At 47.7% G+C, this 17,732-nt stretch overlaps 1 protein-coding gene across 1 annotated transcript in view; it reads left to right on the forward strand.

The window, feature by feature from the left end:
• Window positions 1-16,521: 16,521 nt before the first annotated feature.
• CTNNBL1 (catenin beta like 1) overlaps window positions 16,522-17,732 on the forward strand; it is a 31,872-nt gene continuing 30,661 nt past the window's right edge. Inside the window, exon 1 of the mRNA XM_077251607.1 lies at window positions 16,522-16,741. Coding sequence (XP_077107722.1) covers window positions 16,712-16,741 — 30 coding nt within the window. The 5' untranslated portion in view covers window positions 16,522-16,711. The remainder of the gene's footprint in view (window positions 16,742-17,732) is intronic.

The raw sequence follows: 17,732 nt of genomic DNA on the forward strand, positions 1-17,732 counted from the left end.
GGGATATTTAGGTGTGCAGGATTCATTAGCCCTTGCCAGTTGTCTATTGTTCTTGGAGGTTTTGCATCTCTGTCTGGTTCCTCCTGCCCTGCTGCCAAATCAGCAAAGATAAGTGTCTGGTTTTTGTTTCTACAGCACACATGCTGTGTGCTTTACAATTCAGTGCTATTCATGGTTTTTTCTTGTCCAGCTTAGACTGTGTTTGGATATTTTCAGTCAAGTTGGATTCTCAGGAGAAGCAGATATACATTCCATGTCTTTAGTTAGATGGTGGAATTTTTGTATTATCTGCTGTGGATATTTTTAGGGTTTTAATACTGACCGCTTAGTATTCTGTCCTATTCTTTCCTATTTAGCTAGCGTGGCCGCTTTTGCTAAATCCTGATTTCTGCCTGCGTGTGTCTTTTCCTCTAATACTCACAGTCAATATTTGTGGGGGGCTACCTATCCTTTGGGGTTCTGCTCTGAGGCAAGATAGAATTCCCATTTCCATCTATAGGGGTATTTAGTCCTCCGGCTGTGTCGAGGTGTCTAGGATGTGTTAGGTACACCCCACGGCTACTTCTAGTTGCGGTGTCAGTTTAGGGTTTGCGGTCAGTACAGGTTCCACCTACTCCTGAGATAGTCCCATGCGGCTCCAAGGTCACCAGATCATAACAAAATACTGTAAGGTGCAGCGCACTACACGAGAGTCAACCACCTTGGAGACTTCAAATTCCAAATTACCATCCACCAAGACTGGGGAAGGCATCGGTGTCGCGTCCACAAGACCCACTATCATTTTTAGCAACGATCTGTGGAACACGTTGTGTATCTTATACACCATAGGAAGCTCCAATCGGTAAGCTACTGGGTTAATGACAGTGATGACCTTAAAAGAACCAATAAACCTAGGACCCAATTTAAGGGATGGAATTTTGAGTCTTATGTTTTTTGTGGATAACCACACCCAGTCATCCACACTCAGGTCCGGACCTGGCACACGCCTTCTGTCAGCCACACTCTTGTACCTAGCACCCACGCTCAACAAGCGCTGTTTAACTCTCCTCCAGACTGATGACAGTTGTGCTCCTAACTGGTCTTCCTCCGGGACGCCGGAAGAGCCCCCCTGACTCAAAGTACAAAATTGAGGATGTAGCCCGTAAACACAAAAAAAGGAGACTTCCCAGAAGACTCCTGGTGGTGATTATTGATGGCAAACTCAGCCAAAGGAAGGAACGTCGACCACTCCTCCTGGTTATCAGAAACAAAGCAGCGTAAGTACTGCTCCAAATTTTGGTTCATATGCTCGGTCTGACCATTCGACTGAGGATGAAACGCTGAAGAATGAGACAACTTGATCCCCAGCCGTGAGCAAAACGCTTTCCAAAATTTTGCCACAAACTGAGTACCTCTATCGGAAACGATGTCAGACGGAACCCCATGAAGTCTGACTACCTCCTGCACAAATACCTGAGCCAGAGTCTTAGCGTTAGGCAACGAAGGCAAAGACACAAAGTGCGACATTTTTGAGAACCGATCAACAATCACCAAAATGACCGTGTTCCCAGCTGAGGAGTGCAAGTCAGTGATAAAATCCATGGAGATCTCCGTCCATGGCTTACTGGGTACCTCGAGAGGAAGTAGTGTGCAAACAGGACGGGACCGGGGCGTCTTATGCTCCCCCTGACGCAAACGGCGATCAATGCGGACAATAAGACTCATAGCGGTTCTGCCACAAATCTCATTGATGAGCAGTTTGCGCGCACAGCAGGTTTTTGGATCGAAAAACTGCCTCATCCTATCTGCGTGGTCACCATAAGCCCTCCTAATGTACGAGACCCCTAGTGTTGTTTTTACTAAACGGGGATCCTCAAGTATGGGCGTTTTCTTTGCCGTCTGATTCTGCTGCATTTAACTCAGTGACCTGTAGGGACAGCGCCTCCAACTGGCGGGTTATGGAAGTCATGGGACCCATGGAATTCAAATAATGTTAGCCGATTATAATGTCACGGGAAACCTAGGTGTCACGGGAAACTTAGGTAGGCAAGAGCTAATAACCCGGGCCCCTGCGATTTCCCTCAACTCTGAGAAACCCTAACTGACCCTCTCCCAGAGTTTACACTGATGGTGTGCATGTCTGGGCCTCCATCCTCACCCTGTCTCCTGTTACAACCACTGGCTGAAACCACGACCCACCACCCAGTGAAGAGACCACTAACCAATACCTACAGTTAGCACAGACAAGGATAACGGAAAATATACACCACGCCGCAGTCACTCAGGAATACACAAAAAGCGCACAGGGCAAAACAAATACAAATATAGGAAGGAGGAAAATATGACAAAGGGAAATATACACCACCAGATACGATACTCCTTCTCCTAGACCACCACTCCAGACCAAGATAACCAAGCACAAGACAGAAGCTATAATCGGCGACGCCCAATGTTCAGAAGAACAATTTAAAGGCAGTGGGCGTGACCCAGCTTCCAATCCGAGCACCAGCTAAATTTACCCCGGACCAGCTAGATAAAATCTAGCCGACGCCACTGAGCGCATAGTGGACAAAAGCGGAATTACCGCTGTCTGTCGAACGCCCTAGTATGAACAGTGTCCGACATGACAGCTGGATACAGGGGCAGAATGCTGGATACAGGGGCAGAATGCTGGACACAGGGACAGAATGCTGGAAACTAGGGCAGAATGGAGATACAGGGCATGACTGGAGACAATGGGGGCATGACTGGAGACAGATGGGGCAGAATGGAGACACAGGGGGCATGATTGGAGACATGGGGGAATTATTGGAGCCATAGGGGGCAGAATGGAGATACGGGCATGATTGGAGACACGGGGCAGAATGGAGATACGGGCATGATTGGAGACACAGGGCAGAATGGAGATACGGGCATGATTGGAGACACGGGGCAGAATGGAGATACACGGTATGATTGGAGACATGGTGCAGGATGAAAGACATGGGGGCATGATTGGAAGCAGATGGGGCAGGGTTGGAGACAGATCGTGCAGGATCATGGGACAGGATGGATACGATGGAGACAGATGGGGCAGAATGGGGAAATCATATGGGGCAGGATGGATACTCATGAGGGCAGGATGGGTGAACATATGGCTGAAGCCAGGAATGAGACACACGGGGCCAGGGTGGGGGATATTATTATTACCATAAGGGCTAATTAAGGGATATTATTACTGCAGTGATGTATTTATTTTATTTTTTGAGGACACTGTTTTAAATGGGGGGGCGGTCCTGTTACTGTGTAGAGTGACACTATGTTGCCTCTTTTTCTTCATGTGGTGTAATGTAGAAGTTGGAAAAAATTAAGTAATGTGTTCTGCAAGCTCGAGATAACTGTGTTATTTCCTTTGCAGAGACAAGTCCTGGCTGGATAAAGTGATGGCGGTCTGTGCTGGATGAAAGAAGGACTTCACCTAGAGACGTCACTGGTGAGTCAGTGTGTTACCTATACACTGACACTATACACTGTATACTATATACAGAGGTCCTGTGTATAATGTCACCGGTGATCACTGTATAACCTGTACACAGACACTGCATACTAAGTACACATCTCCTGTGTATAATGGCACTGATGGTGATATTAGTATTGTGGGTTTTTTTTTATTACTGATTAGTATTGTATTCAGTCACTATGTGGTGGTAATATGTGGTCTGGACATGGTGTGGTGGTATTTGTTCCTTGTATATGCTATTATTTGGTCACTATGTGGTGGTAATATGTGGTCTGGTCATGGTGCGGTGGTATTTGTTCCTTGTATGTGATATTATTCGGTCATTGGTGTTAATATGTGGTCTGGTCATGGTGTTGTATTTGTTCCTTGTATGTGATATTATTGGTCATTTTAAAAATTTAAAAATAATTAAAAATATACCTAAATTGTATTGCATATTTTAACAAATATTTAGTAGCTTACAGCAGAGTAGTGCCCGGCCAAAAGTGTCTACCGTGTTATGGTGGTGGCTTAAAAAATCTTTTGGCCAAAACAAAAGCTGCTGGCTATATGTGTGATCTGTGATGGGAACTGTTAATGTGTGATAGGTGAGAAGTAGAGTTTTTCCAAGAGAGAGCGGTGGGACTGTGGACAGTTCGAGGGGTGGAGGCGGGGCTGGGGTGGAGCCTGGGCAGAGTCTCAAGGGGGCCCCGAAAATTTTGCCAGTATGGGGCCCCGAAATTTCTAGTGGCAGCCCTGCTGACCTGTGACACAGCGTATGCGTCATGAGTCGGTGCCAATCCGCATACTTACCGACCTCCGATGTCCGTCCGTCTTCTGCATGGGCATGCGCAGTGCGCCCACCGAATCGGCCGGCAGATTCGTTCCAGGTACATTTTGATCCCTGTGATAGGTTCTATCACATCGATCAAAATAAAAAATATAATAAACAAACCCCCCTCCCCTTTATCACTCCCATAGGTAGGGACAATAATAAAATAAAGGAAATACAGTCATGACCAAAAGTATTCACACCCCTGCAATTCTGTCAGATAATACTCAGTTTCTTCCTGAAAATGATTGCAAACATAAATTCTTTGGTATTATTATCTTCATTTAATTTGTCTTAAATGAAAAAAACACAAAAAGAATTGTCCTAAAGCCAAATTGGATATAATTCCACACCAAACATAAAAAAGGGGGTGGACAAAAGTATTGGCGCTGTTCGAAAAATCATGTGATGCTTCTCTAATTAGTGTAATTAACAGCACCTGTAACTTACCTGTGGCACCTAACAGCTGTTGGCAATAACTAAATCACCCTTGCAGCCAGTTGACATGGATTAAAGTTGACTCAACCTCTGTCCTGTGTCCTTGTGTGTACCACATTGAGCATGGAGAAAAGAAAGAAGACCAAAGAACTGTCTGAGGACTTCAGAAACCAAATTGTGAGGAAGCATGAGCAATCTCAAGGCTACAAGTCCATCTCCAAAGACCTGAATGTTCCTGTGTCTACCGTGCGCAGTGTCATCAAGAAGTTTAAAGCCCATGGCACTGTGGCTAACCTCCCTAGATGTGGACAGAAAAGAAAAATTGACAAGAGATTTCAACGCAAGATTGTGCGGATGTTGGATAAAGAACCTCGACTAAAGGTACCTTCACACTGAACAACTTAACAACGATAACGATAGCGATCCATGACGTTGAAGCGTCCTGGATAGCGATATCGTTGTGTTTGACACGCAGCAGCGATCAGGATCCTGCTGTGACATCGTTAGTCGGAGTGACGCCGATTCAGCGATGTCTTCACTGGTAACCAGGGTAAACATTGGGTTACTAAGCGCAGGGCCGCGCTTAGTAACCCGATATTTACCCTGGTTACCATTGTAAATGTAAAAAAACCCAAACACTACATACTTACATTCCGGTGTCTGTCGCGTCCCCCGGCGTCCGCTTCCCTGCACTGTGTCAGCGCCGGCCGGCCGTAAAGCAGAGCACAGCGGTGACGTCACCGCTCTGCTTTACGGCCGACGCTTACACAGTGCAGGGAAGCGGACGCCGGGGGACGCGACAGACACTGGAATGTAAGTATGTAGTGTTTGGGTTTTTTTACATTTACACTGGTAACCAGGGTAAACATCGGGTTACTAAGCGCGGCCCTGCGCTTAGTAACCCGATGTTTACCCTGGTTACCTGGGGACTTCGGCATCGTTGGTCGCTGGAGAGCTGTCTGTGTGACAGCTCTCCAGTGACCACACAACGACGAAACAGCGACGCTGCAGCGATCGGCATAGTTGTCTATATCGCTGCAGCGTCGCTTAATGTGACGGTACCTTTACATCCAAACAAGTTCAAGCTGCCCTGCAGTCCGAGGGTACAACAGTGTCAACCCGTACTATCCGTCGGCGTCTGAATGAAAAGGTACTGTATGGTAGGAGACCCAGGAAGACCCCACTTCTTACCCCGAGACGTAAAAAAGCCAGGCTGGAGATTGCCAAAACTTACCTGAAAAAGCCTAAAATGTTTTGGAAGAATGTTCTCTGGTCAGATGAGACAAAAGTAGAGCTTTTTGGGCAAAGGCATCAACATAGAGTTTACAGGAGAAAAAAAGAGGCATTCAAAGAAAAGAACACGGTTCCTACAGTCAAACATGGCAGAGGTTCCCTGATGTTTTGGGGTTGCTTTGCTGCCTCTGGCACTGGACTGCTTGACCGTGTTCATGGCATTATGAAGTCTGAAGACTACCAACAAATTTTGCAGCATAATGTAGGGCCCAGTGTGAGAAAGCTGGGTCTCCCTCAGAGATCATGGGTCTTCCAGCAGGACAATGACCCAAAACACACTTCAAAAACACTAGAAAATGGTTTGAGAGAAAGCACTGGAGACTTCTAAGGTGGCCAGCAATGAGTCCAGACCTGAATCCCATAGAACACCTGTGGAGAGATCTAAAAATGGCAGTTTGGAGAAGTCACCCTTCAAATATCAGGGACCTGGAGCAGTTTGCCAAAGAAGAATGGTCTAAAATTCCAGCAGAGCATTGTAAGAAACTCATTGATGGTTACCGGAAGCGGTTGGTCGCAGTTATTTTGGCTAAAGGTTGTGCAACCAAGTATTAGGCTGAGGGTGCCAATACTTTTGTCTGGCCCATTTTTGGAGTTTTGTGTGAAATGATCAATGTTTTGCTTTTTGCTTCATTCTCTTTTGTGTTTTTTCATTTAAGACAAATTAAATGAAGATTATAATACCAAAGAATTTGTGATTGCAATCATTTTCAGGAAGAAACTGAGTATTATCTGACAGAATTACAGGGGTGTCAATACTTTTGGCCATGACTGTATATTTACTTTTATTTTTCCACTAGGGTTAGAACTAGGTTAAAACTAGGGTTAGGATTACAACTAGGGTTAGGGTTAGAACTAGGGTTAGAACTAGGGTTAGGGTTCTGTTGACTCAGTAGTCTGACGGTCTCCTCTTCAAGGAGACTGTACTGACTATTGAGAACATACATGATAAGAAGCACAGTCTCCTTGAAGAGGAGACCGTCAGACTACTGAGTCAACAGATTCTAGCAATTCTAATACTTAAAGGCAAAAGGCACTTAAAGGCAAGGTAGTTAAAGGCAAACTATTAACCCTTCTATAACAGTTACAACTAGAGTTACAACTAGGGTTAGAACTAGGGTTAGGGTTAGCACTAGGGTTAGGACTAGGGTTCGGGTTGCAATTAGGGTTAGGGATAGAATTAGGCTAGGTGCACACGGTGCGGATTTGGCTGCGGATCCGCAGCAGATTGGCTGCTGCAGATTCGTAGCAGTTTTCCATCATGTTTACAGTACCATGTAAACCTATGGAAAACCAAATCCGCTGTGCCCATGGTGCGGAAAATCAGCGTGGAAACGCAGCGTTTTACACCTGTTCTTAGGGCTAGCGGAACGCACAGAGTAAATATAGATGTTATTATTGGTGCGTTCGCAGCCCAGGGTCCACCGTGCAGGAGGAACCTGCTGCTAGCAAATGACAGCACTATATGGCGGTATAAGAGAACTCTGTTACTTCACAGAGTCGCACAGAAAGAAGATGCTGTACCCTGTTAACGTCACAGGGGGACACAGGTAACTGCTGAGCTGATGGCAGTCAGTGGTCACGCACTCAGAAAAGCACAACAAAACACTCCTCTCCGGTGAAACTGGAATTCTAGAGGCTATGAGCCAGCCCTGAATAAATTCATACAAAACTCCTCACCGGAGGTGCCGGTATTCTAGGGGCTTATTTCAGCCAAACCCTGTCCACATACAGCCGTGACCACAATAGCAAAGCTCATACACATGTTGAACCTTTTATAGCTGCAGCAACTTCAGGACCTTCCTAGAGGACCAATGGGAGCTGCCACAGTACCTGAGCAACTTCAGGACTTTCCTAGAGGACCAATGGGAGCTGCTGCAGTACCTGAGCATGTGACCCCTGACCTCCAATGAGATGTCTTACCTTGGGCATGCTCAGAAGGGGAAAAGCAGGACTTAGTCCCAGAGACATCTGCTCGCCGCTGACCAGTACTGGCTATAATGGCAGAACCTGGAAGAACAGCAGTAACCAGGCGCAGATTATCTGCCTGAACCAGACGCTGGGACCGACGTCTCCGCTGAGCCGGATCCACTGCGGCTGGAGAAGGATGGGAGACTGCAGTAGGATGGGAGACTGCAGTGGACATGGTTCGAGATTCCCCCTGTGCAGCGGTGGGAACTCAACACCTAACACCTGTTCCTCAATAGGAATCCGCAGGTGAAATCCGCACAAAAAACACTGGAAATCCACGGTAAATCCACAGGTAAAACGCAGTGTGTTTTACCTGCGGATTTTTCCAAAACTGGGCGGAAAAATCCTCACACGAATCCGCAACGTGGGTACATACCCTTAGGGTTAGGGATGGAAATAGGGTTAAGGTTGGGGTTAGGGATGTTATTAGGGTTATGGCTAGAGTTGGGATTAGGGTAGGGGTGTGTTGGAGTTAGAATTGAGGGGTTTCCACTGTTTAGGCACATCAGGGGTCTCCAAACGCGACATGGCGCCACCATTGATTCCAGCCAATCTTGCGTTCAAAAAGTCAAATGGTGCTCCCTCCCTTCCGAGCCCCGACGTGCGCTCAAACAGTGGTTTACCCAAATATATGGGCAATAAGTGTACTCAGGAAAAATTGCACAAAAACTTTGGGGGTCTAATTTCTCCTGTTACCCTTGGGAAAATAACAAAATGGGGGCTAAAAACTTATTTTTGTGGGAAAAAAAAAGATTTTTTATTTTCATGGCTCTGCCTTATAAATTTCTGTGAAGCACTTGGGGGTTCAAAGTGATCACCACACATCTAGATAAGTTCCTTGGAGGGTCTAGTTTCCAAAATGGGGTCACTTGTGGGGGGTTTCTACTGTTTAGGCACATCAGGGGCTCTGCAAACGCAACGTGATGCCCGCAGACCATTCCATCAAAGTCTGCATTTCAAAACGTCACTACTTACCTTCCGAGCCCTGACGTGTGCCCAAGCAGTGGTTTATCCCCACATATGGGGTATCAGCGTACTCAGGACAAACTGGACAACAAGTTTTGGGGTCCAATTTCTCCTGTTACCCTTGTGAAAATAAAAAATTGCGGGCTAAAAACTTATTTTTGTGGGAAAAAAAAAATTATTTTCACGGCTCTGTGTTATATATACTTCTGTGAAGCACTTGGGGGTTTAAATTGGTAACCGCACATCTAGATTAGTTCCTTGGGAGGTCTAGTTTCCAAAATGGGGTCACTTGTGGGGGAGCTCCAATGGTTAGGCACACAGGGGCTCTCCAAATGCGACATGGTGTCCGCTAACGATTGGAGCTAATTTTTTATTCAAAAGTTAAATGGCGCTCCTTCCCTTCCGAGCCTTGCCGTGTGCCCAAACAGCGGTTTACCCCCCACATATGAGGTATCGGTGTACTCAGGAGAAATTGCCCAACAAATTTTAGGATCCATTTTATCCTGTTGCCCATGTGAAAATGAAAAAATTGAGGCTAAAATAATTTTTTTGTGAAAAAAAAGTCCCTGATGAAGAAGGGCGTTTACCCTTCGAAACGCGTCTGTTAGCTTTTTGGCCCCAGTGAGGCTCCGTAGGCCTGTGACGTCACACGCTGCTTGTCAGCGGCGGCCATCTTTTTTCAAGTGTAACCAGGGACGCCTCCGGCTGGGACGTTCCCTGGCTCTACACTTAGTAGCGACACCCCACACTGGTCGCGTCTGATCAGTACATGTGCGCCCACCTGTGCGCTACCATCCGCAGGCCAATCTTGCCCCTATACCTGCCACTGTCACTCGCGTGACACTGCACACCACCCCTGACACTCACCAAGAGCAGCCGGGCACACTACTACTCACAGTGGGGTATTCTTACAATCAACCACTGCACTCAGGTTGGTCGCACCCCTGTAGTCAGTGATAGGTCATCCTAATCACCCCAAGCGCGGTATCAGTTACTAGTATATCTATTGGTCTTCACAGAAGTGGCACATTTTCTGAGGATACCAGCAGCTGGGGGATTTTACAAGTTACTCCCACTCACCTAGTGGGCATCAGTGTTGAGCGCCAGTGATATTGTTATATCTATTTGAAAGAAAAATGTCCTTTTTAATTTTTACGGATCAATTTGTGAAGCACCTGGGGGTTCAAAGTGCTCACTATGCATCTAGATAAGTTCCTTGGGGGGTCTAGTTTCCAAAATGGGGTCACTTGTGGGGGAGCTCCAATATTTAGGCACACAGGGGCTCTCCAAACGCGACATGGTGTCCGCTAAAGATTGGAGCCAATTTTTCCTTTAAAAAGTCAAATGGCGCTTCTTCCCTTCCGAGCCCTGTGGTTCCCCCCCACATATGGGGTATCGGCGTACTCAGGACAAATTATACAATAACTTTCAGGGTCCAGTTTCTACTTTGGGAAAATAAAAAAAATTGTTGCTAAAAGATCATTTTTGTGACTAAAAAGTGAAATGTTCATTTTTTCCTTTCATGTTGCTTCTGCTGCTGTGAAGCACCTGAAGGGTTAATAAACTTGTTGAATGTGGTTTTGAGCACCTTGAGGGGTGCAGTTTTTAGAATGGTGTCACTTTTGGGTATTTTCAGCCATATAGACCCCTCAAACTAACTTCAAATGTGAGGTGGTCCCTACAAAAAATGGTTTTGTAAATTTTGTTGCAAAAACGAGAAATCGCTGGTCAAATTTTAACCCTTATAACTTCCTAGCAAAATAAAATGTTGTTTCCAAAATTGTGCTGATGTAAAGTAGACATGTGGGTAATGTTATTAACCATGTTGTGTCACATAACTCTCTGGTTTAACAGAATAAAAATTCAAAATTTAATTTAATTTTTTTAATTTAATTTTTGCCAAATTTCCGATTATTTAAAAAAAAAAAAAAAAAAAAACGCAAAAATTATCGACCTAAATTTACTACTAAAATGAAGCCCAATATGTCATGAAAAAACAATCTTTGAATCGCTAGGAAGCGCTTCTGAGTTATTACCTCATAAAGGGACACTGGTCAGAATTGCAAAAAATGGCCAGGTCATTAAAGGGAACCGCAGGCGTTTGAAACGAAAAGAGCCACCTGCCACCTTGTGCAGCAGTAATGCTGCATTCCGACAAGGTGGCTCTTTTAGTTCTTGGTGCTGTAACTGCAGAATTAATCCGTTTTGTAATTTGTCCTAAATACCTTGTCTTCAGTCCTGGAGGCAGGCCTTTCCCCCCTGCTGCAGACGCCACACAGCCGTCACTCACATCTTCTTGCCGCCAGGCGCCGCCTCCTCACCGCTGTTTTGAAATGAGCCGGCGCCTGCGCTCTTTTCTCCTGCTTTGGGCAGGCGCAGTGAGCGCTGCCCGTCCTCTGTGCTCATATGCAGTCTAGCTGACTGCGCCTGTGCGGCTGCCCTGCCTGTGAATCCCAGCCCCGCAGTGTCTTCTGATTTATTCAACTTGTTTTGCAAAAAATAAGCCCTCACGTGGCCATATTAACAGAAAAATAAAAAAGTTATGGCTCTGGGAAGGAGGGGAGCGAAAAACGAACAAGGCTTCTTTCACACTTCCGGCTTTTGCAGACCGTCACAATGCGTCTTTCTATGGAAAAAAGGCATCCTGCAAAGTTGCCCGCAGGATGCGTTTTTTTTTCACATAGACTTGTATTACCGATGTATGGACACACGTTCCATACGTCGTGCACTGGATGCGTCGGTATTTGGCGGGCCGTCTTCTGACAGAAATCAGCGCTAGCAGAGGAGCTTACATGTTAATGACCACTCGGCACAAAACTTGGGACCTGACAACATGGGTTGGAACCTTGTGATACGAGATGGATCATGAATAAGTGCACATCGGGAAGTGACCCAGCAAAGGCAGAGCTGGCTGGAGACCACAGGGAAGACAGACCATTCTCCCCAGTCCAGGAATGTCCAAGACCCTGGGAATGAGAACCATGGAAAACGCTGAATCATGGAGCTCTGCCTTGAGGATAACCCTGGCTGTTTCCCTCATGGCTGACTTGTTCCTGATGCCCCCCTGATGATTTAGGAAGGCCACCATAATCAAGTCAGTCTGTACTGGAAGACCCCCGATTAGAGCAGCTCAGTCCCGCAGCTCCTCACATCTATACACAGCTCAGTCCTGCAGCTCCTCACATCTATACACAGCCTAGTCCCGCAGGTCCTCACATCTATACACAGCTCAGTCCCGCAGCTCCTCACATCTATACACAGCTCAGTCCCGCAGCTCCTCACATCTATACACAGCTCAGTCCCGCAGCTCCTCACATCTATACACAGCTCAGTCCCGCAGCTCCTCACATCTACAGTCATGGCCAAAAGTATTCACACCCCTGTAATTCTGTCAGATAATACTCAGTTTCTTCCTGAAAATGATTGCAATCACAAATTCTTTGGTATTATTATCTTCATTTAATTTGTCTTACATAAAAAACCACAAAAGAGAATGAAGCAAAACATTGATCATTTCACACAAAACTCCAAAAATGGGCCAGACAAAAGTATTGGCACCCTCAGCCTAATACTTGGTTGCACAACCTTTAGCCAAAATAACTGCGACCAACCGCTTCCGGTAACCATCAATGAGTTTCTTACAATGCTCTGCTGGAATTTTAGACCATTCTTCTTTGGCAAAGTGTTCCAGGTCCCTGATATTTGAAGGGTGCCTTCTCCAAACTGCCATTTTTAGATCTCTCCACAGGTGTTCTATGGGATTCAGGTCTGGATTCATTGCTGGCCACCTTAGAAGTCTCCAGTGCTTTCTCTCAAACCATTTTCTAGTGCTTTTTGAAGTGTGTTTTGGGTCATTGTCCTGCTGGAAGACCCATGACCTCTGAGGGAGACCCAGCTTTCTCACACTGGGCCCTACATTAGGGCTGTCCCACACGTCCAGATAATTCCGGTACCGGAATAAATCGGTACCGGAGTTATCCGTGTCCGTGTGCCTGGGAACTCACGGAGGCCATACGTGCGGCACACGTGTGCCGCCCGTATGGCGAGTGGGTACCACACGGAGCGTGTGGTACCCACTCTGCATGGTGCTGAAGCTGCTGAAGCTGCGATTCATATCCTCTCTGCAGTAGCGTTTGCTGCAGAGAAAATATGAAGAATAGTGTTAAAAATAAAGATCTATGTGTCCGCCGCCCCCCCACCCCCTGTGCGCCCCCCCGCTGGTCAGAAAATACTTACCCGGGTCCCCCGTCGGCTGTCGCTCCTTCCTGGTCTGGCCGCGGCTTCTACTGCATGCGGTCACGTGGGGCCGATCATTTACAGTCATGAATATGTGGCTCCACCTCCCATAGGGGCGGAGCCGACTATTCATGATTGTAAATGATCGGCCCCACGTGACCGCATACAGTAGGAGGCGCGGCCAGACCAGGAAGGAGCGAGGGAGCGGGTAAGTATTTTCTGACCAGCGGGGGGGCGCACAGGGGGTGGGGGGGCGGCAGACACATGGATCTTTATTTTTAACACTATTCTTCATATTTTCTCTATAGCAAACGCTGCTACAGGGAAGATATGAATCGCGGCTTCAGCACCACGTGGGGGGGACAGCGCTTACTGTAGCGCTGTCTCCAGCACGCACACGGACCCCAGACGGAGAATGTCCGTGTGAGGTCCGTGTTTTACGCGGACCCATTGACTCTATTGGGTCCGTGTAATACGTGCGCTCTCACGAACACTGACATGTCTCCGTGTTTGGCACACGGAGACACAGTCCGCAAAAAATCAATGACATCTGAACAGATGCATTGATTTTTATGGGTCTACGTGTGTCAGTGTCTCCGGTACGTGAGGAAACTGTCACCTCACGTACCGGAGCCACTGACGTGTGAAACCGGCCTTATGCTGGTTGTTGGTTGTCTTCAGACTTCATAAGCCGTGCACACGGTCAAGCAGTCCAGTGCCAGAGGCAGCAAAGCAACCCCAAAACATCAGGGAACCTCTGCCATGTTTGACTGTAGGGACCGTGTTCTTTTCTTTGAATGCCTCTTTTTTTCTCCTGTAAACTCTATGTTGATGCCTTTGCCCAAAAAGCTCTACTTTTCTCTCATCTGACCAGAGAACATTCTTCCAAAACGTTTTAGGCTTTTTCAGGTAAGTTTTGGCAAACTCCAGCCTGGCTTTTTTATGTCTCGGGGTAAGAAGTGGGGTCTTCCTGGGTCTCCTACCATACAGTACCTTTTCATTCAGAAGCCGACAGATAGTATGGGTTGACACTGTTGTACCCTCGGACTGCAGGCCAGCTTGAACAGGTTTGGATGTTAGTCGAGGTTCTTTATCCAACATCCGCACAATCTTGCGTTGAAATCTCTTGTCAATTTTTCTTTTCCGTCCACATCTAGGGAGGTTAGCCACAGTGCCATGAGCTTTAAACTTCTTGATGACACTGCGCACGGTAGACACAGGAACATTCAGGTCTTTGGAGATGGACTTGTGGCCTTGAGATTGCTCATGCTTCCTCACAATTTGGTTTCTCAAGTCCTCAGACAGTTCTTTGGTCTTCTTTCTTTTCTCCATGCTCAATGTGGTACACACAGGACAGAGGTTGAGTCAACTTTAATCCATGTCAACTGGCTGCAAGTGTGATTTAGTTATTGCCAACACCTGTTAGGTGCCACAGGTAAGTTACAGGTGCTGTTAATTACACAAATTAGAGAAGCATCACATGATTTTTCGAACAGCGCCAATACTTTTGTCCACCCCCTTTTTTGTGTTTGGTGTGGAATTATATCCAATTTGGCTTTAGAACAATTCTTTTTGTGTTTTTTTCATTTAAGACAAATTAACTGAAGATAATAATACCAAAGAATTTGTGTTTGCAATCATTTTCAGGAAGAAAATGAGTATTATCTGACAGAATTGCAGGGGTGTGAATACTTTTGGCCATGACTGTATACACAACTCAGATCCGCAGCTCCTCACAGCTATACACAGCTCAGTCCCACAGCTCCTTACATCTATACACAGCTCAGTCCCGCAGCTCCTCACATCTATACACAGCTCAGTCCCGCAGCTCCTCACAGCTATACACAGCTCTGTCCCGCAGCTCCTCACAGCTATACACAGCTCAGTCCCGCAGCTCCTCACAGCTATACACAGCTCAGTCCCGCAGCTCCTCACATCTATACACAGCCCAGTCCCGAAGCTCCTAACATCTACACACAGCCCAGTCCCGCAGCTCCTCACATCTATACACAGCCCAGTCCCGCAGCTCCTCACATCTATACACAGCCCAGTCCCACAGCTCCTCACATCTATACACAGCCCAGTCCCGCAGCTCCTCACATCTATACACAGCCCAGTCCCGCAGCTCCTCACATCTATACACAGCCCAGTCCCACAGCTCCTCACATCTATACACAGCCCAGTCCCACAGCTCCTCACATCTATACACAGCCCAGTCCCGCAGCTCCTCACATCTATACACAGCTCAGTCCCGCAGCTCCTCACATCTATACACAGCTCAGTCCCGCAGCTCCTCACATCTATACACAGCTCAGTCCCGCAGCTCCTCACATCTATACACAGCTCAGTCCCGCAGCTCCTCACATCTATACACAGCCCTGCAGCTCCTCACATCTATACACAGCTCAGTCCCGCAGCTCCTCACATCTATACACAGCTCAGTCCCGCAGCTCCTCACATCTATACACAGCTCAGTCCCGCAGCTCCTCACATCTATACACAGCTCAGTCCCGCAGCTCCTCACATCTATACACAGCTCAGTCCCGCAGCTCCTCACATCTATACACAGCCCTGCAGCTCCTCACATCTATACACAGCTCAGTCCCGCAGCTCCTCACATCTATACACAGCTCAGTCCCGCAGCTCCTCACATCTATACACAGCCCTGCAGCTCCTCACATCTATACACAGCTCAGTCCCGCAGCTCCTCACATCTATACACAGCTCAGTCCCGCAGCTCCTCACATCTATACACAGCCCTGCAGCTCCTCACATCTATACACAGCTCAGTCCCGCAGCTCCTCACATCTATACACAGCTCAGTCCCGCAGCTCCTCACATCTATACACAGCCCTGCAGCTCCTCACATCTATACACAGCCCTGCAGCTCCTCACATCTATACACAGCTCAGTCCCGCAGCTCCTCACATCTATACACAGCTCAGTCCCGCAGCTCCTCACATCTATACACAGCTCAGTCCCGCAGCTCCTCACATCTATACACAGCCCTGCAGCTCCTCACATCTATACACAGCCCTGCAGCTCCTCACATCTATACACAGCTCAGTGCCGCAGCTCCTCACATCTATACACAGCTCAGTCCCACAGCTCCTCACATCTATACACAGCTCAGTCCCGCAGCTCCTCACATCTATACACAGCCCTGCAGCTCCTCACATCTATACACAGCCCTGCAGCTCCTCACATCTATACACAGCCCTGCAGCTCCTCACATCTATACACAGCCCTGCAGCTCCTCTCATTTACACACAACCCCTCCTGCAGTTCCTCACTCCACACATAAACACACTGTTCTGCAGCCTCTCCCACCACACACAGCTCCCTTGTGCGCCTCCTCTCAGCTATACACGTTGTTCTGCAGCTCCTGCCCTTCCTCACTTCTCAGTGACCAACCCACGTGTGCACTGCTGCTTCCTGGCATGAGCGCTGCATTGTGGGGAGGCTCCGCCCCTTCCTGTTACGTCATCCCTCCCAGGAGCCGCTGAGGTCTAGGTTCGGCCATGGATGTTGGGGAGTTGTTGCGGTATCAGGTAGAGCACCGGGGTTATGCGCGGTGTGTGCCGGTGAGGCCGCGGGGCCGGACACTATGGACCCGTGTGTGGAGTCCCTGCATGCTGAGACTTGTAGTGTGCACTGCTGGATGGTCTCTGCACCCAGCAGCAGGTTATTGGATGGATGGATGGATGCCTTCCCATCACAGTGTAATGTTTCCTGCCCTATGTATACACACACGATACATGGTGCCAGTGCATGAATGGGCACTAGTGTGGGCTGGTCCATCTTGCAGGGGGCTGCTCTAGGGGCACAGCTTCTCCTAGTGGAACAATCCTTTTAATACAATTACCGCTTTATTACATTTGTCAATTGATAAATTTGTGCAGCTCTCTGACATCCCGTTTACTAGACCCCAGACTGCCTGTAGTGTATTTTCCCAGTATGTCTGACCGTACATGGAGCGTCTGATCTTGCGGGGTCACGATCTTTTGATTTACCAGCAGAGGTCGCTCAGGATAACGTGACCCCAGGGGCAAAAGTCCTCGTTCCGTCCTGGAGAGATATGCGTCCCCTATAGAAAGTCTATGGGCTGATTGCCTTCCACTTGGCGCCTTAGGACCAGGACATTCACAGCTTCACATAACTAAACAGGAGCTGCAACATAAAACAAAAATAATTAAGAAATGCAGTAACCCTTTAAAACCAGTGCACACCTATCCTCTCCTGTCTTCTGGGGACGCCGTCCTCTGGGGACGCTCTCCTATGGGGATGCCCTCATCTGGGGACGCTCTCCTATGGGGATGCCCTCATCTGGGGACGCTCTCCTATGGGGATGCCCTCATCTGGGATGCTGTCCTCTGGGGATGCCGTCTTCTGGGGACGCTCTCCTCTGGAGATGCCGTCTTCTGGGGACGCTCTCCTCTGGAGATGTCGTCTTCTGGGGACACTCTCCTATGGGGATGCCCTCATCTGGGGACGCTCTCCTATGGGGATGCCGTCCTCTGGGGATGCCGTCCTCTGGGGATG

The sequence above is a fragment of the Ranitomeya variabilis genome, chromosome 4 (genome assembly GCF_051348905.1).
Source record: "Ranitomeya variabilis isolate aRanVar5 chromosome 4, aRanVar5.hap1, whole genome shotgun sequence".
Classification (NCBI taxonomy): domain Eukaryota; kingdom Metazoa; phylum Chordata; class Amphibia; order Anura; family Dendrobatidae; genus Ranitomeya; species Ranitomeya variabilis.